At 45.7% G+C, this 24,550-nt stretch overlaps 1 protein-coding gene across 2 annotated transcripts in view; it reads right to left on the bottom strand.

Annotated features, from left to right (window-relative positions):
• The window catches only part of LOC143997746 (cyclic nucleotide-binding domain-containing protein 2-like), a 117,245-nt gene that overhangs the window by 72,542 nt on the left and 20,153 nt on the right, over window positions 1-24,550 (bottom strand). The window contains exon 1 of one of the 2 annotated variants that reach the window (XM_077493538.1): window positions 4,425-4,614. The exons of the other annotated variant lie outside the window; for it this stretch is intronic. Coding sequence (XP_077349664.1) covers window positions 4,425-4,529 — 105 coding nt within the window. The 5' untranslated portion in view covers window positions 4,530-4,614. Of the gene's footprint in view, window positions 1-4,424; window positions 4,615-24,550 lie in introns of those variants that run through there. 2 annotated transcript variants of the gene reach the window in all.

The raw sequence follows: 24,550 nt of genomic DNA, 5'->3' as shown, positions 1-24,550 counted from the left end.
TCCCAGTGTCACTATACCAGTGCAGCCGGTCCCAGTGTCACCATACCAGTGCAGCCGGTCCCAGTGTCACCATACCAGTGCAGCCGGCCCCAGTGTCACCATACCAGTGCAGCCGGTCCCAGTGTCACCATACCAGTGCAGCCGGTCCCAGTGTCACCATACCAGTGCAGCCGGCCCCAGTGTCACCATACCAGTGCAGCCGGTCCCAGTGTCACCATACCAGTGCAGCCGGTCCCAGTGTCACCATACCAGTGCAGCTGGCCCCAGTGTCACCATACCAGTGCAGCCAGTCCCATTGTCCCTGATCACAACAATCACCACCACACCAGTCCCAGTGTCACCATACCAGTGCCAGGGCCGTCTTTAATATTGATTGGACCCTGGGCAAAAATTTTCTTGGGCCCCCCCCATGAAATTTTGCTCTCCACCTGCTCTGAGACATGCAATAAATAGCAGCTAGACTTAAAATCAGTTTACTGTATCAGATCAGGCAGCAATTGCGATTGGTTGCCAATGATTACAGCATATCATTACTGCTTAATGACTGGTTGCTAGAGGTTACAGCACACATTACGGCTCACTGATTAGTTGCTAGAGGTTACAGCAAATGATTTCTGCTTGTTAATTGGTTGCTAGAGATTACTGTAAAGTAATACTGCTCACTGATTGGCTGCTAGAAGTCACAGCACATCATCTCCTCACTGCAGGGGAGCATAATACACATATGAATGCTGCCTTTATTTACATATAAATGCTGCCAGCCGCATCTATTTACTTCTGCAGGTGAGTCAATTGTAAAAAACAATAGGGCAGAGCTGGGCAGCATTAGTACCATCACTTCACACTGAGATATTGGGACACAGCACAGGACTAAAACTTCAAGGGACAAGGGAATTTACACTGGGATAGTTGGCAAGTATGAGGCAGCTGCTTTGGGCCCCACAACAATGACAGGGCCCAGGGCAGCTGCCCCTTTTGCCCTGCCTTAAAGACGGCCCTGACCAGTGCAGCCAGTCACAGTGTCCCTAATCACCACAATCACCTCCACACCAGTCCCAGTGTCACCATACCAGTGCAGCCAGTCAGTGTCCCTGATCACCACAATCACCGCCACACCAGTCCCAGTGTCACCATACCAGTACAGCCGGTCCTAGTGTCACCATACCAATTCAGCCGGTCCCAGTGTAACCATACCAGTGCAGCCGGTCCCAGTGTCACCATACCAGTGCAGCCGGTCCCAGTGTCCCTGATCACCACAATCACCACCACACCAGTCCCAGTGTCACCATACCAGTGCAGCATGTCCCTGATCACCACAATCACCACCACACCAGTCCCAGTGTCACCATACCAGTGCAGCATGTCCCTGATCACCACAATCACCACCACACCAGTCCCAGTGTCACCATACCAGTGCAGCCGGTCCCAGTGTCCCTGATCACTGCAATCACCACCACACCAGTCCCAGTCTCACCATACCAGTGCAGCCAGTCACAGTGTCTCTGATCACCACAATCACTGCCAAACCAGTCCCAATGTCACCATACCAGTGCAGCCAGTCACAGTGTCCCTGATCACCGCAATCACCTCCACACCAGTCCCAGTGTCACCATACCAGTGCAGCCAGTCACAGTGTCCTCGATCACCAACACACCAGTCACAGTGTCATCAGACCATTAGCTAGCTGCTCTGACATCAATATATGCCAGTGCAGTTAGCCAGTGTCTCTAAACACTAGCCACAGCAGTTTAATGTCACCAGACCAGTGCAGCCAGTCACACTTCCCTGATCACCACCATACCAGTCACAGTTCTGCCAGATGAATGTAGCCAGAAACCGCGTTCCTGATCGCCACCACAGCAGACCAGTGTAAGCCACCAAAAGTGTTCCCGATCACTGCCACACCAGTGCCAGTGTCACCAGATCAGTATAAGCCAGCAACAGTGTTCCTGATCACCACCACACCAGTCTCTGTTTCACCAGATCAGTGTGCCCCAGCAACAGCGTACCTGATTGCTGCCACACCAGTTGCCAGTGTCACCAGACCGGTATGAAGTGTTCCTGTTTGCTGACCACCTTTCTGCCTGTTGCCCTGTTGCCTGTTTGCTGACCATGTCTCTGCCTGCCACCTGAAATGACCCACGTGGCAATGGCATGTTCATGTGAAATACCAATACCAGCCATTGCCTCCAGACAACTGCACTCCTGGAACAACAGGAACTATTTTGCTCACCCTTTCTTCAGCCTCCAGTAGCTCCTGGCCAGTAAATATGGCATTCCTGGGGCAGTCACTTACCAGTAGGCTAGGCTTGCTTGGCTCTTAGGAGTGGGGACTGCTATAGGCGACTCTACATTAAGCTGTATTCCATGACCACTTGTACAGAGGTGACCATTACGACACACTGTTTTTGATTGACAGTTGGTTGACTTTTGTGATACACATGATACAATGACCGGTACATAATTATCGCGCTTACCCATAACGCAAGTGGTCAGACACTACAGCTGGCTTCTGTGTTCTTCACCTATAGCAGCCCCCTTTCCCATAAGGCAAGCAGACCTACTGGTACTTGGTTACCTCCCAGGACTTATACACAACTCTATAGTGCCTGGCCACCACGCCAGGGCAGGCCCAAACTGAGCACAGCAAACAGGTACTTGTGGTTGGCAGACGGGCAGAGTAGTTCAGTGACAATCCAGGTACAAGGCAGGTCATGTTCAGAATAGTCAGGGCCAAATACATAGTCAAAAGGCAAGCAAAGTTCAGAGAATAGTCGATATCCGATCCGAGGTCGTCAACAAGGGAATCCAGACAGCAGACCAGGACAAACAGGGAGCTTGAGCACGTGTAACCAGCACTATCACAAGCATGGGACTGCAGGCTTGGCTGGCTTCAATCAGGTTTGGTCTCCAACCAGAGACTGGCTATATCAATTACCTTGCAGGTGGACAGACAGAAGCGAGAATGCATCATAGCCAAATCCAGGATGCTGGAACCAGCTATGATGGAGCATGAGCGCTACACACTCCTGAAAAAAATCAGTCCAAACTTTAAAGAAGTATCACACAGGTGGCTACTGGCTAGGCTGAAAAAGAGTTTCATATATGTGGTGTCCCCATACTAGGGAGGGATAGCAGAATGTGTATTGGGTGTCATTCTAATGCCCTATACACACGGTCAGACATTCTGACCACAAAATCCATCTGATTTTTTCCAACGGATTTTGGCTGAAACTTGTCCACGGTCGCACAAAGTTGTTGGAAAATCTGATCGTTCGGAAAGAGGTGACGTACAAAACGTACGACGGGACTACATAGAGGCCAGTAGCCACTAACTTTCATCTCCAATTTTTTTTCTGACCATGCGTGCCACTTTGTGCATCGGAATTCTCTACACACAATCGGAAAAAGTCCGATCGGATTTTGTTGTCAGAAAATTTTAGATCCAGCTCTCAAACTTTTTTCTGGCGGAAATTCCGACGGGAAAAGTCCGATAGAGCCCACACAAGATCGGATTTTTCGACAACATAATCGGATCTGACTTTTTCCGTCGGCATTTCCGACTGTGTGTATGGGGCATTAGTATGCTCTTGCTGTGTGATAAAAATATTTTATTACTTGACAGCTGTGTGTAAACAAAAAATACAATTTCATTTTATTTCTTAATTTTCCAAAAAAATCTGATCTTCAAAAGACTCACCGTGTCTCTAATTAAATACCTCAGAGGGTCTATTTTTCAAAACGGGGTTATTTTGTGGGTGTTTCTCCTGTCCTGGCACTTCAGGGCCAGGTTGTCAGAAAATGAGATGAGTAATTTATGTCCTTAGAAAGCCTGAAGGTGCTCCTTGGATTTTGGACCTCTCTATGCACCTAGGCAGCGGAAAAAGTCTCACACATATGGTAACCCCATACTCCGGAGGCATAGCAGAATGTGTCTTGGGGTGTAGCCAAATGTATGCTTATTCTGGGTGCGAGAAATTACAACTTTGTGAAATAAAATCAAATTTTATTTTCTTTCTTCGTTTTCCCCAAAAATGTGGCATAAAATAAAAATGACGTAAAAAAAAAAAAAAACTTGGCATGCCTCTTACTAAATACTTTGGACTCTCTACTTTCCAAAACGGGGTCATTTAGGTGGTATTTGTACTGTCCTCGCTTTTTTTTTTTTGTTAGTTTATATATCAAAAAAATAAAAAGCCCAGTGGTGATTAAAAACCACCAAAAGAAATCTCTATCTATCTAAAAAAAAAATGATATAAAATTCATTTGGGTACAGTGTTGCATGACTGAGTAACTGTCATTCAAGGTGTGACAGCGCTGAGAGCTGAAAAATGGCCTGGGCAGCAAGGGGGGTGAAACATGCCAATCTTCAAGTGGTTCATCAACTCTTCTCAAGAGAAAATAAATAAAGATGATTTACTTACCCTGTTACTCGCTCCCCCTGCAGCCGGCGCGCTCTTCAGTTGCCGAACCTTACGGAATGTGGGCGGGCGCTCCTCGCGTACAATGTAGGTCTGCTGGTGCTGCATTGTACGGGATGATGTCAGAGAATTGCCACTGGTCAGACAGCGAAATGAATCGGCTTCGGTGGGCCGAGGTCGCACAGAGTGGAGGACGCCTGCGGGTTGCAAGGAATAAGGTAAGTATAGCACCTTATTCGCCATCCCCTAGACAAAATGAGCAGTTAACCCTGGCGGTGGGGAGGGTTTTTCCATGGAGATCGATTTTAACATGTAATTTATCCCTTGGGTTTAGATCTACAGTACTGTAAATTAAAAAAATAAATATGTCTTTATAGAGTTTGTATTTATTGGGGAATTACATCTACCTGCTAAATATATCAGTTTCTGCTCCCTGTTTAGATGCTCTGTGATTGTACTTCGTTGTTCCTCTCTCTCTCAGTTCTTGTCTATCAGTCTACTGAATAAAAACAATGCATGCCCTAAAAGGCTCACTAGTTTTATCTGAGCAGTCCTTCAGCAAGGATGCTGGCTGTACCAGCTGAGATATAGTAAATGCCAACATGGACAGCCTATAAACATATACTGTATGTGAGCTACAATCATGCAAAGACGAAACAGCACAAACATGTGTAGCACCCTCTAGTGTGCAGACTAGTGTAGGTAAAGTCACAGTAGCCTTGTTAATTTATTGGGGTTGCTGTAGGTCAAGCTGGAGGGCTTTACAGGGCAGGTCTCTGGTACCTTCCCCTGGTTCTGGAAGATTGTAGAAGTTTCTATAAGCTAGTGGGTAGAGGCCAGGAGGTCCTGATCTGCATATTTATGGGAAGCTAGCCAATCCCCTGGCAGGGTGGCTGGATCAGCCCTTAAATATTGTGGAGCCTGACCAGCAAGGGGAGAGTGGGGAGTGAGGAAGCTGTGTTGTGTAGCCTGAGAGGGGACCCTGGAGCTGAGGGGAGCTCTGCCTCCAGGCTGGGAGCTGAAGGAAGAAGGCCAGAGAACTCTCCACCACCCTGCAGTCTCTTCTAGGAGACCCCTGGCTTGCATGGACAGCAGGAGGCCCGAACAGCAGTCTCTTCTGAGACAGAAGGGTTTCCAGGGACAGCGTGAGTACCTCTACACCCCCAGGGTTTAGAAGGGAGAGCGCTGCCCCATGCAATATCCAGCAAGCTATCTGGAACAGTGCCAACAAGCTTATTCTCAATCCCTTGTCCTCAGACAAGCAGCAAAGTGGGCTGGTATTTTCAAGAGAGGGCACATAAAGCTCCTGCAAGCTGGGACTTTGCTAAAATTCCACCCAGGGGAAACAGCTGCTAGAAGGGGCATTGCTAAAATTCCACCCAGGGGAAACAGAGCTGCTAGAAGGGGCATTTCCTTTGCCAAGTCCAGAAAGACTGTTGCTGTTTCAGAGGGAATGCAGTTAAAGCGGGAGTCCACCGGGACTCCGCGTTTTTTTTTTTTTAAAAGCCAGCAGCTACAAATACTGCAGCTGCTGACTTTTAAATAGTGACACTTACCTGTCCAGCGCGCCCGCGATGTCGGCACCCGAAGCCGATCGCTCGCTCGTCTGGCGGGTCCTGCCGCCGCCATCTTGGGTATGGGAATCAGGAAATGGAGCCTTTCGGCTTCATTTCCCGGTTCCCTACTGCGCATGCGCGAGCCGCGCGGCGCAATCCGGACGGTCCCCGCTGCCTCTGGGAGCTGTGTGTTTCCCAGCAGGCAGCGGGGCACTTGCTGAAGGGGGCGGGCGCTTGCGGAAAGGGGCGTAACGTACGCCCCTTTCCGCAGAGAGCTAGCCCGGAAGTGGGTGCAGTTACCTGGATTATCCAGGTAACTGCACCCCCCTCCCCCCTGAAAGGTGCCGATTGTGGCGCCGGAGGGGGGGGGGGATTCCGATGAGCGGAGGTCCATTTTAGGGTGGACCTCCGCTTTAAGTATTTGGTCATTTTCCCAGTGTACATAGAGAAGGAAGTTGATCTCATGCATGCCCCTTCACAACGCCATGTGTGACGAAACACGTAGGCAGGAACACATGCTGACATCATTGCAAAGTCCCGGAAGTGCAGGAGCCGCTTGTGCTTGGATTTTTTTTTACAGCGCTTTTATGACATAGTGGAATGTGAGTGATATTTTGAATAGTTTAATAAATTTACCCATGAGATTTTACACTATCGAAGCACCTTTCTTTTTTATATGGTATACTTATATGGGTTGGCATCTGAGTAACAGCCGGCCTGAATCGCCAATTGACGGAGGAGCTGGAGTGATTGCCACAGTGATATTACGGGCTGGGTCCCCTAATACATGACCACTCTTTAAGTAGGAGGTCACACGATAGTTGGTAAGCGTGCATTTTTGCTTATCTGGTGGCGGCTTTACTATTTGGACGTTTTTCCATTGGTGATGGAGGTGGATCACTAAATGAAGAGACTTTGAACACAGAAGAGTAATCTCTTTTCCGTCACTTATGGACTTCCTATCTACACTGGATATTTTTTCATATTTTTTCACTTTTTTTCACAAATTGATTTATGTAATTTGTATCATATTTAAGCGCAAATCTTTTTCGGTATTATAGTTGACCTCATTTGTTGTTCTTCAAGTCAAGTTGGGCATCCCATGATTCCCATATCCTATTCAAATTGTTTTTCTCCAACTAAAACAACAACAGAAAAGCCCATGGACAGATTTCTCGTCTCTGAATGAGAATTATTATATTTTATTATTATACAGGATTTATATAGCGCCAACAGTAGACAGTACAAATACAATGCACTTTAATACAGTACGAATCAGAGGGCCCTGCTCCTTAGAGCTGACAATCTAATGCCCCGTACACACGATCGGATTTTCCGACAACAAATGTTGGATGTGAGCTTGTTGGCAGATAGTCCGACCGTGTTTTGTGCTCCATCGAACATTTGTTGTCAGACTTTCCACCAACAAATGTTGGCTAGCAGGTTCTCAAATTTTCCATCAGCAAATTTTTGTTGTCGGACTTTCCGATCGTGTGTTCACAAGTCCATCAGACAAAAGTCCACGCATGCTCGGAACCAAGTACAAGCCGGAGATATAACTAGCATTCGTAATGGAGATATCACGTACGTCTTGTACCTCACTACCTTCGTAATTGTTGGCCAACATTTGTGTGACCGTGTGTATGCAAGACAAGTTGGAACCAACATCCTTCAAACAAAAAATCCACGGGTTTTGTTGTCGGAAATTGTATGTACGGGGCATAAGATTGAAGGTCAAGAGATACAGGAGGTAATAACTGTGGGCGATGTGCCGATGGAGTAAATAAAAGTACAGTTGATAGGTGGGGCCCAGATAAGCTTCTCTGAAGAGATGAGTTTTCAGGGATCGTCTGAAAGTGGACAAACTAGGAGAAAGTCGGACAGATTGAGGTAGAGCATTCCAGAGGATGTGAGAGGCTCTGGAGAAGTCCTGAAGGTGAGCATGGGAGGAGGTGACAAGGGAGTTAGAGAGCAGGATGTCTTGGGAGGGGCGAAGAGAACGATTAGGTTGGTATTTTGAGACTAGGCTAGTGATGTAGCTGGGGGCAAGGTTGTGGATGGCTTTGTAAGTTATTGTTAGTATCTTGAAATGAATTCGTTGGTTGAGTTGGGGCCAATGGAGGGATTGGCAGAGAGGGGTATAGCAGAGGCTGAGCGGTTTGTAAGGTCGATGAGCCTGGCAGCAGCGTTCACGATGGACTGAAGTGGGGATAGAGGTAAGCCAATGAGGAGGGAGTTGCAATAGTCGAGGCGAGAGATGACCAGGGAGTGGATTAGAAGCTTTGTGGTGACATTGGTTAGGAAGGAGCGTATCTTGGAGATGTTGCGAAGGTTGAAGTGGCAAATTTTGGCTACAGATAAGATGTGGGGCCCAAAAAGGGTTAGTTCGGTGCCCATGATTACACCTAGGACCAGGGCTGGACTGGGACAAAAATTTGGCCCTGGACTTCATCCAAATCGGCCCACTTTAATGTTGAGTGTCCCCATCAGCACCCAACTTACATCAGAGTGGTCCCCATCAGCACCCCCTTACATCAGAGTGGTCCCCATCAGCACCCCCTTACATCAGAGTGGTCCCCATCAGCACCCCCTTACATCAGAATGTTCCCCATCAGCACCCGTTTACATCAGAGTGATCCCCATCAGCAACCCCTTACATCAGAGTGGCCTATCAGCACCCCTTCACATCAGAGTGGTCCCCATCAGCACTACCTTACATAAGAGTGGTCCCCATCAGCACCCCCTTACATCAGAGTGGTCCCCATCTGCACCCCCTTCACATCAGAGTGGTCCCCATCAGCACACCCTTACATAAGAGTGGTCCCTATCAGCAGCCCCTTACATCTGAGTGGTCCCAATCAGCACCCCCTTACATCAGAGGGGTCCCCATCAGTGTCCTCTTACACCAGGCATCACCCCTCTTCTTCCCATCCCACGTGTACTTACAGCTCTCCAGAATGAAGGCAGCTTCTCTTCCTCTCTCCAGTCATGTGATAAGTGACAAGTGATAAGGGGAGAGAGGAAGGAAAGCCTGCCTGCTGTCTATCTCCCCAGGTTGAAGGGAGAAGAAAGCCTAATCCTCATTCCAGCAAGTGTCGGCAGCTGCTCCTTGGTGATAGGAATGAAATAGCGATCGTTCCTATAAGTGAGGAGCAGCTCCAGGACTGCACCTGACTGGCCCACTGAGCCATCGGCCCACGGGAAACTCCCGGTAGTTCCAATGCCCAGTACATGCCTGCCTAGGACCTTAGCATGGGGGAACAAGTTGATAGTTGAGCCGTTGACAATGACAGAGAGATCAGGGGAAGTGTCACCTGGGGGAGGAAATATCATGAGTTCGGTTTTGGATAGGTTGAGTTTGAGGAAGTGATGTGACATCCAGGCTGATATGTCTGCTAGTAAGTTGGTGATGCGTGAGGGGACAGATGGAGATAGCTGGGGGGGTGGAGAGATAGATTTGGATGTCATCAGCGTAGAGATGATAATGAAAGCCATGGGAGGCAATCAACTGACCCAGGGAGGGGGTGTAGATTGAGAAAAGGAGAGGTCCAAGATCAGAACCTTGGGGGACCCCGACGGAGAAAGGAAGAGGAGAGGAGGAAGTAGAGTTGTAAGTGATACTGAAGGAGCAGTGGGATAGGTAGGATGAGAACCAGTGAAGAGTACAGTCATGGAGACCAAAGGAGTGGAGTCTTTTGAGGAGGAGGGGGTGGTCCACTGTGTCAAAGAGTTGGGGGAGTGAGGAAGCTATGTTGTGTAGCCTGAGAGGGGACCCGAAATCCAGCAGCCCTTTGGGGAGGGGCAGGGCCATTTTTAAGGCAGGGCAAAAGGGGCAGCTGTCATTGTTGTGGGGCCCAAAGCAGCTGCCTCATACTTGCCAACTATCCTTGTTTAAATTCCCCTGTTCATTGAGCTTTTAGTCCTGTGCTGTGTCCGATATCTCAGTGTGAAGTGCTTCTACTAATGCTGCCCATCTCTGCCCTTTTGTTGTGTACAGATGACTCACTTGCAGACCCTGTGTTTACATGTAAATAGCAGTGGCATTCATTTGTAAATCAACAAGCATAAATCATGTGCTGTAAACCTCTAGCAACTAATCAGTGAGTGGTAATGTGTGCTGTAACCTCTAGTAACCAGTCAGTGAGCGGTACTGATACACTGTAACCTCTGGCAACCAATCTCAATAGCTGCCTGATCTGATTCAGTAAACTGATTTTGAGTCTAGCTGCTCTTTATTGTAGAGAAGGTGGAGAGCAAAAGTGCATGGGGGGGGGGGTCCCAAGAAAAGTTTTGCCCAGGGTCCAATCAATATTAAAGACGGCCCTGGGGGGGGGGGGGGATGTAGCGCTAGACATGTATTCACTGAACGTATGATTTATGAGGATCGATGAGGAATTCCTGAATGTGACAACATTTGCTGCCCCCCCCTCTATCCTGTTATTGATGTCAAGTCAGCCCCCGGACGCACACTCCAGGCAGCTCTATTTCTCCGGGTCACGCTCGGTCAGTCCTGTCCGTCATGCAGCTATTGTCTTTGTCCCGCAGCTATCTGGTGAAGGTCGTGTTTGTCCTGCGGCCCTATAGCAACTGATCACTTATTAACCAAGAATAATAGGAAAGAAACAGAACATTTACATTGCAATATTTACATTATATGACATTATTTCTAATATTATACCAGGATCTCCCCCCCCCCCCCCCCCCCAGCTGAGTGACCTCCATACCCAGGGTTCAGGCCTTAATATGAAGGAGGATCTGCTCCTCACTACTGGAAAGGCTCTGACATCCGTATTGACCACTTCGCATCCAGGCCAATTCTGACATTTCTCTCCTACATGTAAAATTCATCATTTTTTTGCTAGAAAATTACATAGAACCCCGAAACATTATATATATATATATATATATATATATATATATATATATATATATATATATATATATGTTTTTTTTTTTAGTAAAGACCCTGGAGAATACAATGGCGGTTGTTGCAACTTTTTATCTCGCACGGTATTTGCGCAGCAATTTTTCGAACGTTTCATACTTAAAAAAAAACAAACAGTAAAGTTAGCCAAATGTTTTTGCATAATGTGATAGATGAAGATACGCCGAGTAAATAGATACCCAACATGTCACGCTTCAAAATTGCACGCGCTCGTGGAATGGCGCCAAACTTTGGTATTTAAAAAGTCCCCATAGGCGACGCTTAAAATTTTTTTTTTACTGGTTACCTATTTTGAGTTACAGAGGAGGTCTAGTGCTAGAATTATTGCTCTCGCTCTAACGTTCGTGGCGATACCTCACATGTGTGGTTTGCACACCGTTTTTTCATATGTGGGCGGGACTTGAGTATGCGTTCGCTTCTGCGTACGAGCTCACGGGGACAGGTGCGCTTTAATTTTTTTTTTTATTATTATTGTTAATTTTACTTTTATTTTTTTTAGTTTGACACTTAAAAAAAAAAAAAATTGATCACTTTTATTCCTATTACAAGGAATGTAAACATCCCTTGTAATAGAAATATGGCATGATCGGACCTATTTACAGTGAGATATGGGGGGGGGGGGGGGGTCAATAAGACCCCACATCTCACCTCTAGGCTGGGAAGCCTAAAATAAAAAAATAAAAAAATAAATAAACTATCCTGGCTTCCTAGCCAAATCGGCGCCGTTATTTTGAATGCAGAGGCCCGGGCGTGACGTCATAACATCGCGCCCGGCCTCCAAACGATCATAGAGACTCCGGGGATGATCCGGTCCGCCGGAAATCTCTGTGGTATTATCCGGGGGGGGGGGGGGAGGCCGGCGGATCCTCTGACCGATTCACCGATGGAAGCGGTGAGTCGGTAGAAGCACCGGAGGGCGGTGGGAGGGGGAAAACGCCAGGCATGTACTGGCCATTGGGACTACCGGGAGTTTCCCGGTGGGCCGATGGCTTAGTGGGCCACTCTAATGTAAGGGGGTGTTGATGGGACACTCTGATGTAAGGGGGTGCTGATGGGCCACTCTGATGTAAGGGGGTGCTGATGGGACACTCTGATGTAAAGGGGTGCTGATGGGACACTCTGATGTAAGGGGGCTGCTGATGGGACACTCTGATGTAAGGGGGTGCTGATGGGACACTCTGATGTAAAGGGGTGCTGATGGGACACTCTGATGTAAAGGGGTGCTGATGGGACACTCTGATGTAAGGGGGTGCTGATGGAACACTCTGATGTAAGGAGTGCTGATGGGACACTCTGATGTAAGGGGGCTGGTGATGGGACACTCTGATGTAAGGGGGCTGCTCATGGGACACTCAGATGTAAGGGGTGCTGATGGGACACTCTGATGTAAGGGGGCTGCTCATGGGACACTCTGATGTAAGGGGGTGCTGATGGGACACTCTGATGTAAGGGGGCTGCTCATGAGACACTCTGATGTAAGGGGGTGCTGATGGGACACTCTGATGTAAGGGGGCTGCTCATGGGACACTCTGATGTAAGGGGGCTGCTCATGGGACACTCTGTCGTAAGGGGGTGCTGATGGGGCACTCTGATGTAATGGGGATGGGACACTCTGACGTAAGGGGGTGCTGATGGGACACTCTGTTGTAAGGGGGATGGGACACTCTGTTGTAAGGGGGCTGGTGATGGGACACTCTGTTGTAAGGGGGCTGCTGATGGGACACTCTGATGTAAGGGGGCTGCTGATGGGACACTCTGATGTAAGGGGGCTGGTGATGGGACACTCTGTTGTAAGGGGGCTGCTGATGGGACACTCTGATGTAAGGGGGCTGCTGATGGGACACTCTGATGTAAGGGGGCTGCTGATGGGACACTCTGATGTAAGGGGGCTGCTGATGGGACACTCTGATGTAAGGGGGCTGGTGATGGGACACTCTGTTGTAAGGGGGCTGCTGATGGGACACTCTGATGTAAGGGGGCTGCTGATGGGACACTCTGATGTAAGGGGGCTGGTGATGGGACACTCTGTTGTAAGGGAGTGCTGATGGGACACTCAAAATGTAAGTGGGCCGGGCTGGATGAAGTCCAGGGCCAAATTTCTGTCCCAGTCCAGCCCTGGAAAACGCCGATATAGGCATCATTCAGATATACCCCCGGAAAAGTCAAGGACATACCTTGGGCGGGAAGTGGTTAAAGTATATATATAGACCCACATTGTTTTTAGCTTGGGATAGAGTCCAATTATTTTTTGATTTCCCCTTCCTGTCCCAGAGGACGCAGCAGGAAATCATGATAAATCTCCCAAAGTGAGCGGAATTCCCCTCTTAGACGGGTGTCCCCATTGAAAGATTTCCCCTCATTTCCTGTTCCTTTGACAACATTCTGCCTCAGAGGCAATAGTCCCCAGAACAATTAGAGAGAGTGAATCTCTTTAGAAGAGAGACGAGAAATAATAATAAAAAAAAAAAAATTGTAAAAAAAGTTTTAAATGTACAAACACTAATGCCTCGTACACGCGGTCGGATTTTTTCGGACGGAAAATGTGCGATCCGTCTGATTTTTTTCCCGACGGATTTTGGGCCAAACTTGTCTGGCATACACACGGTCGCACAAGGTTGTCGGAAAATCCGATCGTTCGGAAACGAGGCGACGTCAAACACGTACGTCTGGAGTATAAACGGGCCAGTAGCCAATAGCTTTCGTCTCTTAGTTTATTCTGAGCACGCGCGGCACTTTGTCCGTCAGGAATTGTCTACACACGATCGGGAATTTATGCCACCGGATTTTTTTGTCGGAAAATTTTAGATCCTGCTCTCAAACTTTGTGCGTCGGAAGATCCGACGGAAAAAAATGTCCCACACACGATAGGATTTTTTCGACAACATAATTCGATCTGACTTTTTCCGGCGGAATTTCCGACTGTGTCTATGGGGCATTAGTCCATAGGGTTCAATATTGAGTTGGCCCCGCCCCCCTTTGCAGCTATAACCGCTTCAACTCTTCTGGGAAGGCCGTCCACAAGGTTTAGGAGTGTGTCCAGAAGCATATTTGTGAGGTCAGGCACTGATGTTGTAAGGCCTGGCTCGCAGTTGCCGCTCTAATTCATCCCAAAGGTGTTCTATCGGTGTTGAGGTCAGGACTCTGTGCAGGCCAGTGAAGTTCCTCCACCCCAAACTCGCTCATCCATGTCTTTATGGACCTTGCTTTGTGCACTGGTGGGCAGTCATGTTGGAACAGGAAGGGGCCGTCCCCAAAACTGTTCCCACAAAGTTGGGAACATGAAATTGTCCAAAATGTCTTGGTATGCTGACGCCTTAAGAGTTCCCTTCACTAGAACTAAGGGGACAAGACCAACCCCTGAAAAACAACCCCCCCACACTATAATTCCACCCCCCCTCCACCAAATGATTTGGACCAGTGCACAAAGGAAGGTCCATAATGACATGGATGAGCGAGTCTGGGATGGAGGAACTTGAGTCCTGACCTCAACCCCATAGAACACCTGTGGGATGATTAAGATCAGAGACTGCGAGCCAGGCCTTCTCATCCAACATCAATGCCTGACCTCACTAATGTGCTTCTGGAAGAATGGTCAAACATTCCCATAGACACACGGATTGTTTATTCAATATCTTTGCATTTATGAGTTGTTTTAGTGCTACGCATATTGTTGCTTTCTATATTGTGATACTTTGCAGAGGTATTGTGCTAACACTTGTGGCCATCGGGAAGATTGATCCTTACACTTGTGGCCATCGGGAAGAATCCTCCGTACACTTGTGGCCATCGGGAAGATTGCTCCTTACATTTGTGGCCATCGGGAAGATTGATCCTTACACTTGTGGCCATCGGGAAGATTGATCCTTACACTTGTGGCCATCGGGAAGATTGATCCTTACACTTGTGGCCATCGGGAAGATTGATCCTTACACTTGTGGCCATCGGGAAGAATGCTCCTTACACTTGTGGCCATCGGGAAGATTGCTCCTTACATTTGTGGCCATCGGGAAGATTGATCCTTACACTTGTGGCCATCGGGAAGATTGCTCCTTACATTTGTGGCCATCAGGAAGATTGATCCTTACACTTGTGGCCATCGGGAAGATTGATCCTTACACTTGTGGTCATCGGGAAGAATGCACCTTACACTTGTGGTCATCGGGAAGAATGCTCCTAACATTTGTGGTCATCGGGAAGATTGATCCTTACACTTGTGGTCATCGGGAAGAATGCTCCTTACACTTGTGGCCATTGGGAAGATTGATCCTTACACTTGTGGCCATTGGGAAGAATGCTCCTTACACTTGTGGTCACCGGGAAGATTGATCCTTACACTTGTGCTCATCGGGAAGATTGATCCTTACACTTGTGGCCATCAGAAAGAATGCTCCTTACATTTGTGGTCATCGGGAAGATTGATCCTTACACTTGTGGTCACCGGGAAGATTGCTCCTTACACTTGTGGCCATTGGGAAGATTGATCCTTACACTTGTGGGCATTGGGAAGAATGCTCCTTACACTTGTGGTCATCGGGAAGATTGATCCTTACACTTGTGGCCATCAGAAAGAATGCTCCTTACATTTGTGGTCATCGGGAAGATTGATCCTTACACTTGTGGTCATCGGGAAGATTGATCCTTACATTTGTGGTCATCGGGAAGAATGCACCTTACACTTGTGGTCACCGGGAAGATTGCTCCTTACATTTGTGGTCATCGGGAAGAATGCACCTTACATTTGTGGCCATCGGGAAGATTGATCCTCACACTTGTGGTCATCGGGAAGAATGCTCCTAACATTTGTGGTCATCGGGAAGAATGGTCCTTACACTTGTGGTCATCGGGAAGAATGCTCCTTACACTTGTGGCCATTGGGAAGATTGATCCTTACACTTGTGGCCATCAGAAAGAATGCTCCTTACATTTGTGGTCATCGGGAAGATTGATCCTTACACTTGTGGTCACCGGGAAGATTGCTCCTTACACTTGTGGCCATTGGGAAGATTGATCCTTACACTTGTGGGCATTGGGAAGAATGCTCCTTACACTTGTGGTCATCGGGAAGATTGATCCTTACACTTGTGGCCATCAGAAAGAATGCTCCTTACATTTGTGGTCATCGGGAAGATTGATCCTTACACTTGTGGTCATCGGGAAGATTGATCCTTACATTTGTGGTCATCGGGAAGAATGCTCCTTACACTTGTGGCCATTGGGAAGATTGATCCTTACACTTGTGGGCATTGGGAAGAATGCTCCTTACACTTGTGGTCATCGGGAAGATTGATCCTTACACTTGTGGTCATCAGGAAGAAGGCTCCTTGCACTTATGGTCATCGGGAAGAAGGCTCCTTGGACTTATGGTCATCTGGAAGATTGCTCCTTACACTTGTGGTCACCGGGAAGATTGCTCCTTACACTTGTGATCATCGGGAAGAAGGCTCCTTGCACTTGTGGTCATAGGGAAGGAGGCTCCTTACACTTGTGGTCATCAGGAAGAATGCTCCTTACACTTGTGATCATCGGGAAGATTGCTCCTTACACTTGTGATCATCGGGAAGATTGCTCCTTACACTTGTGGTCATCGGGAAGAATTCCCCCCTTTACAGATAGCTAAACAGATGAATGGTGTCAATGGGAACTTATCTGGGAGGCAGATATTGCTGGTTGCTCAAGGAACCTCCAGCAACCTCTGGAGGAACCCTGGATAAGAGACCCTGCTTTAGAGTTTCCCTAAAGCTGAGCTCCAGGGAACATCTAAATAATTACAGGGCATAAAAGGGAACTGTTTTAGCTGCCCTAAAATTTGTGATGACATTACTGCTATCATTGTTTTTCTTTGAACTTGCCTAGGGCTCAGCTTTAAAGAGATAGATGATGGTCTGTGTTTACACCACCGGCCCCGCCCCGGGACACGACGCACCGACTATGTCGCCACTTATGTTTCTCCACCCGTCTGATTGGAGTGTTGTGTTATCCTGGCTCTGAGTGATCTGTCCTGTAATCACAGTGATAATTACAGATTAGGGAGAAGAGAATCTGCACAAGTTTGATTTGCAGAGGGTTCATCAAATTCTGGCTATAATTTGCAAAAACCCAAACTTAAAATGGTAGTAAAGACTTTACTACCACTTGTACCTACAGGTAAACCTATAATAAGGCTTACCTGTAGGTACTGTGAATATCTCCTAAACTTGCACAGTTTAAAGATATTCAGAGTGCATGCAGCCAATGACATCGTCGGCGCATGTTCTCTGAAGGTCCGGCTTAGAGTGCCAGACCTTCAAGGCCCGTGCCTGAAATGGCGGCTCCCGCACACATGTGTGCGGGAGTGGCGTCATCATGCCCCCAGACATTCATGTAGCCGGAGGAAAAACAGGGGGAAGATGTCTCAGCGATGACATCGCGGTGCAGGGGGGGCTTTGCTCTAAGGTAAGTTTCTCATAATGTGCTAGTATGTGATGTATACTAGCACAATATTTTATTTATTGAACACCAGGAACAGGTAAATCCAAGACATCACATTATCAGCATATAAGTCCCATCAGAAAACAGATAAAGCATATTGATGCAATTTTAGGGACGATATGGAAAACAAAAACAACAATCCTTCCAATTACATGCTTGGGAGATGCATTTCACCTGTATGTGGTGGAACAGTATGATTTTTTTGATGTCATCAACGGCATATTCAGACATCACATATTTTTCATGTTTAATACATTTTTTATTTTTATTTTTTTACTTATACTTTATTAAATTTCTTTGGCTGTACTATAGCATCAGCAGCACCCCCACTTCGATTCATTATAACTAGAAAAAAATAATAATGCAACATCTAATTTTATTTTTCTATGAGCAGTAGCAGGCCTGAATTGAATGGTTGAAGTTGCAGCCAAAACAGATCTAAAAGCTACAGAACACTGCTAAAAAAAAATACAGCTAAAGCCCTCAACATTGTGCCAATTGGCAAGTGGCAAAACAATTTAATCCTTTTACCACCACCTCCGTAAATCTTTTGGTTATATAAATATGACAATCTAGCTGTCGTCTTTTAGATGGAAGCAATACAGTGGCTGTGCAGCTTCCACACACCGAAGTAACTGCACCCCCCCCCTCTTTAATGCCCCTGCCATGCTTCCCAGGATCCACCCACCCATTGGCGGACCCAGGACTGGCAGGGCAGGTGCCATTGGGTAGAGTAGAAGAAGATCAGCAAATGTCTGTTCACTGATCTCCCTTTCCAAATAATGATTCAGAAGCGATGTGTAAAACATCACTTCTAGGTCCTGGTGTCTTATTACCCGGCCAGTATGACCAGGGAAAAAACGAATGGAGCATGATTGCAATCCATTAAATTATTTGGAGAGCAGGTGAGACACCGTTTTTTTTTTCCCCCCTATGTAATGAAAAAATGTTTCCCTGTGTAATGAAAAATAAATTAAAGGTACACCCAAACACTTTAAACACTTTTTTGCCCTTCCTCCACCCCCATATACACGAACATTCAAATGTAAACTCATGCGTCAGGAGCACCTACACACAAACACATTGATTGTGCTACACGTTACATATCCCTGTGCACATCAGAGTGAGAAATGGCAATGCAGAGTTCACAATAACACTTCAGAACCAGAATTCCACTTTCTCTGAACCCCCCTCCTATCCTGGTATTTCCAATTATTTCTCATATTATAGACTTCGGGCATGTTTTTGGTAGAAATTGACTAGTGTTAGCACAATACAAAGGCACTTGAATAGGCAGTAAATTGAAAAAAGACAAGGCAGGTTCTATCTTCCAAAATAATTATGTGTTATTTGATTATCTGAGTTGATTAGACTGCAATATAAGCATTACAGTGTATTATGTGAAAAACAGCAGCCGAAAATATACTACGATGGAGGATAGTATGTAAGCAGCTTGATAAGGCTTGATAAGGCCGCAATGTGAGAGGGAGAGAGATGAGACATGTTTTATCCTAAAATAAACATTTGAGTTTATTATCTGAGAGACAAAAGCAAGACAAAAGCCACAAATAATGTACCGTGGCTGGACAGTATATAAACAGTTTGGTTAGGCAGCAATATAAGAAGGAGAGACAAGCAGGTTTGAACTTGAAATTAACATGAGAGTGTACTATCTGAGAGACAAAAGCCACAAATAATGCACAGTGGCTGGACAGTATAAAAACAGCTTGGTTTATATAGCAATATAGGAGGTAGAGATAAGCAGGTTTTATTTTGAAATGAACATGAGAGTTTATTATCTGAGAGACAAAGCCGTAAATACTGTACAGTGGCTGGACAGTATATAAACAGCTTGGTTAGGCAGCAATATAAGAGGGAGAGACAAGCTGGTTTATCTTAAAATAAACATGTGTATTATCTAACAGTTAATAGCAAGACATATTTCTGAGTGTCTGAGCACTGGAAATTTGGCAGCTGAGGTGTGACACCTTTACAGTTCTGTAGCATCAGAATAGGAAAGGAAGGTGGCAGGAGCTGTTAATGATAGCAGGTATTGGTTTTTATGGAGAGTGAGGAGGCAGATGCCAATTAAAAATTCAATCTGTGGCATCAACAGCAGGAGATTGGTAGTCACTGGTAACCCAAGAATGGTGCATTTCAAGTGAGCGGGCCACATTGCCGTGGAAGGGTTGGATTTGCCTTTCCATAACAAAACCTCCTGCTGGTGGAATGCCCTTTCAGACATCAAACTGGCTGCAAGACAAGCCAGAAGCTCCAGCTCATACTGTGTAGGCACCAGCTCATGTGGTGGGTGTATTGCATGGCAAGTCTGGAATAGAAAGGGGCAGATGGGCCCTGATTGAAGATGGTGTGCTATCACATTACGCAACTACCCTAATACACACTGAAACATGGCTGCTGCTGACAACCCCCCATTTTGTAGTAAAAGAACTGGCACAAAACAACGACCCCCCCTTCCCCATTTCCAGTCCTCCTAATCCACCTAATCTAAGATCAAAGGCCTTGCAGAGCTTTATAGTTTCAAAGAATTGAGTCTGATTGATTTTAACATAAATTTTCTGCAACTGTGAACCTTGAACATGCAGGACTCACTGCTACCCTGGCCTACTCTGTACTCTGTGTGTCTCCACAAATCCTTCTAATGCATGATGATTTGTTACCAATGAACCCCATATTGTCTATTTCCTATAAACTCCAACTCCATCCATTGGCCATAATGCTTTTTTTTTCTGATTTGAGGTATTTCAAGAAAATTTGTTCAGCAAATTTTTTTTTATAAATAGATCACTCTTGCTATGCCCATTATAAGAAGTTTCCATAATGTGTGGCTCCCATCATCCCTCAGATCAGCCCTTTTTCTGCATCTAGACACCTCAGATCAGACCCTCACCATCCCTGTTCAGAGTTCCCGGGTCTGTACACCTGTTGTGCTCATTATGAGGAGTTCCCACTATCCCTGTGCTGAGTTCCCAGGTCTGTACACTCCCTGTGCCCATAATGTGGGGCTCCCACCATCCCTCAGGTCAGCTCTTTTTCTGCACCTTCATGCCTTAGATCAGACCCCACCATCCCTGTGCTGAGTTCCCAGGTCTGTACACCTACTGTGCCTATTATGGGGGTTCCCACCATCCCTGTGCTGAGTTTCCGGGGCAGTACGCCTTCTGTGCCCATTATGAGGGGTTCCCATCCTCCCTGTGCCAAGTTCTCATGTCTGTACACTTGCTGTGCCCATTATGAAGAGTTCCCTCCATTCCTGTGCTATGTTTCAGATCTGTACACCTGCTGTGCCCATTATGAAGGGTTCTCACCATTCCTGTGCTGCGTTTCGGGTTTGTACACCTGTTGTGCCCATTATGAAGGGTTATCACCATTCCTGTGCTGAGTTCCTGGGCTTGTACACCTGCTGTGCCCATTATGAGGGGTCCCCACCATCCCTGTGCTGAGTTTCCGGGCCTGTACACCTGCTGTGCCCATTATGAGGGGTCCCCACCATCCCTGTGCTGAGTTTCCGGGCCTGTACACCTGTTGTGCCCATTATGAAGGGTTATCACCATTCCTGTGCTGAGTTCCTGGGCTTGTACAGCCGCTGTGCCCATTTCGAGGGGTTCCCATCATCCTTGTGCTGAATTCCTGGGTCTGTACACCTGCTGTGCCCATTATGAGGGGTTCCCACCATCCCTGTGCTGAGTTCCCGAGTCTGTACACCTGCTGTGCCCATTATGAGGGGTTCCCACCATTCCTATGCTGAGTTCCCAGGTCTGTACACCTGCTGTGCCCATATTGAGGGTTCTCACCATCCCTGCTGGATTTTTATTTCTTTTTAATTATAGACCATGTGGTAATAGAAATTGTAACATCTAGATGGGCGAGGACAGAAAAGACCCCAAGGCATATTGGAAGGGGCCATGTACTATGGCAGGGAAATATCAACCTTCCAGACTCTATGGCTTTATAATCTGACACTGCAGGTGAGTGGGGTCAGCTAAGTTTAGAACGTGGGGATTAGCGATACCATGGCAGTCAGTGTTGTATGATGGCGTGATGACAAATCTGTGTATGTTGGGTCCATTACTTGGAGCGCTGATCTGTAATTATCGACCTTGAAAGTTTTTTTTTTACGAAAGTAAAGAGCTAATGGGATTTCGTTTTTATCATGAGGGTGAGATGAAAGGTGGCGGACACAAGGCATGAAAAACTACAAAGTAAGATCACCTGCACCCACATTAGGGTTGTGTCACACTGGAAATTTTGTAGCAACTCCAATTCATCGGAGACAACAAAACAAGATCTGAAGCCGCTACAAAGTGGCTGGTGTGACAAGTAAAGCCAAAGTGTTTCTTCTTAGTTTTCAGAAGATTAGTGAAGGGTTAAAGCCTGTTGGTTTGGTTTTTGCTGAACCATTTCTCATAGAAACACGCAGTACTGAGCGAGGAGATAAAAAAAAAGGAAAGACTCTTCAACCGAACCACAAAAACTCATTGTATGAAACATATCTGCAGAGCTAAAATGAATGTCTAAATATATATACTGTATATATCTATAATATAAATAACTTCTTAGTTAAAGTTCAGCTCCCATCCCTGTACACCCCCACAGACCAGAGCAATTTTTTACATTTCCGCTATGAGTCTGTTTATTTGGCAAAAACATTGTCATTACTTCAAAATAACAAAGTAATAAATATAATACATGTATATATATTTTTTTTAACACAAACAATGATTTTTATTGTTGGTATTGTCGAGCAAAAATGATTTGCTTATCCAATCCATATTGTGAAAAAGCAATTGAACCTCAACTGCGCAAACTCCGCGCCATGTGAAAATAATAAAGAAAAAAAACACAAAAAAGCTGCTCCCTATACAAGTGAAGTGAGAAAAACACCTTACTGAATAGTGACGATAATTTAGGGGCGCTCTGAATAAATTATTCTAAACGTGTAAAATTGTTCAAAACATATCAATAATCAAAAACAACAAAAATAACATTAATAAAAAATGTTAGAATCGTGATCTAATCACCATAAAAAAAACACATAAATTGCACCAAGGACTAATAGACATTCAATCATATGAAAAGTCCCAATATACGTGTCTTTATAAATTCCTTGATGGAAATTCTCGGATGACCCAAGTGCAAATACAAGTGTTACAAAAAATGTGGTATAGCAGCAGATCCAAAGGGCTTGCGACTCCCTCCACCAAGAAAACAGCAACACACCACTCATGAAGATACAAGTCCAAACTGCTTACCAGATTTGTTTGACCACTTTAATTAAATAGTAAGTCAAACAGCGCCTGTACAGGTAATGCCTGCTCATATAGATGCTGGTGGAAATAACACAGGATAATACGTCCCCCTTCACAGACTCAGGCGGTATATATAAAAGAACACAAAAGGATCCATAGCGTGATACTGATTTTAATAAAAAATATATAAAAAACAGACAGCCAAAGGGCTCCTTACGTGGTCGTGTGCCTGACCCGGCACTGGGGCTGCTCGCCTTGAGAAAACACACTCTGATCGATCAGAGTATTCCTTCCACAATAGCTGGTATGGCGTGCGTTCCAGGCCGTCAGACCCACAACCAGAAAGCCGTAAATGGCGTCAGAAGCGTGCCCAGGTACCGCTCCGACGTACGTTTCGTTGTTAACGTCCTCAGGAGCGCTTCCTGAGGACGTTAACAACGAAACGTATGTCGGAGGTTCAACACAATAGTGGGAAACAAAAGTATTAATAGATGACCAAGAAGCCGCTCTACATATAACTTCAGTTGCGACATGATGAGAAGCTGGAAAAAAAGAAAGAAAAGAAACTTTTCCCCTGCTGTTGTGTCCCGCTTTAAACTTGCGTACCAACACCAGGAGAAAAGAAAAGTAGCTACCTTAGGTTTCGGTGAACACATAGGACATTTGATTTAATATCAAAAATATTTTTTATTTCTTTCTATACATAAAACAATAAACCCTGATTGAATTGCATCAATCGATCCTAGATGTTAACACAATATTAACCAAAGATGACCCAAAGATCATCCTTATCCGCACAGTTCATACACCCTGACTTTCAACAATCAAAACCAGACAAACATACTCATACATACAACAATAAAACAGATAGAGGCGCCTCCTATGGCCATACATGTGGAGATATACCGAGTATGATCAAATTGTACCATTAATGTCCTTCTATTTAGAAGCATGAGATAAAAATCTCTCGGAAATCTGCACATGTATGGTCATCAAAGTAGCAGTGTTTGGAAATGGGGATAATTATGACCAGACAACGGTCCTAATTTCTCATTAGTACCTCCATTTAACCTACATAACAATTCTCTTTGGTTGAAAATAGGGATATCTCAGGTTCGTGATTATAACAGATTTAATGGAGGTACTAGTGAGAGATCAGGACTGGTGATTGCTCATAATTATTTCCATCTCTAATTACTGCTACCTTGATGACCATACATGTGCAGATCTCTGAGAGATTTTTATCTCATGCTTCCTAATAGAAGCGTAATATTGGAACCGCTGAATATATGGAACTTTCAGTCACAGTATCATAGGAAAGCCGGACATGTGTGATAAATAGTGCACTTTATATACAACAGGAGTTTCAATTCACTGCCATTGATTGTTACATTTTCAGTACTGCCTGTCATTTATGCCACTGCTTACAAAAGGATGAAAGTGAAGACTTCAGGTTTGCTACACTTTTGCAATAAGTGATGAAGTAGAAGGAGACTCAGAGTCATAATAAATTGATTGCACTAACTGAGAAATCTTCATGAGACTGTTATAATCACGAACCTGAGATATCCCTATTTTCAACCAAAGAGAATTGTTATGTAGGTTAAATGGAGGTACTAATGAGAAATTAGGACTGTTGTCTGGTCATAATTATCCCCATTTCCAAACACTGCTACTTTGATGACCATACATGTGCAGATTTCCGAGAGATTTTTATCTCATGCTTCTAAATATAAGGACATTAATGGTACAATTTGATCATACTCGGTATATCTCCACATGTATGGCCATAGGAGGCGCCTCTATCTGTTTTATTGTTGTATGTATGAGTATGTTTGTCTGGTTTTGATTGTTGAAAGTCAGGGTGTATGAACTGTGCGGATAAGGATG

Source organism: Lithobates pipiens, unplaced genomic scaffold (assembly GCF_037356315.1).
Source record: "Lithobates pipiens isolate NorthernLeopardFrog02 unplaced genomic scaffold, aLitPip1_a1.2 Scaffold_19, whole genome shotgun sequence".
NCBI classification, from domain to species: Eukaryota; Metazoa; Chordata; class Amphibia; order Anura; family Ranidae; genus Lithobates; species Lithobates pipiens.
This window is presented reverse-complemented; position numbering and strand designations above follow the sequence as displayed.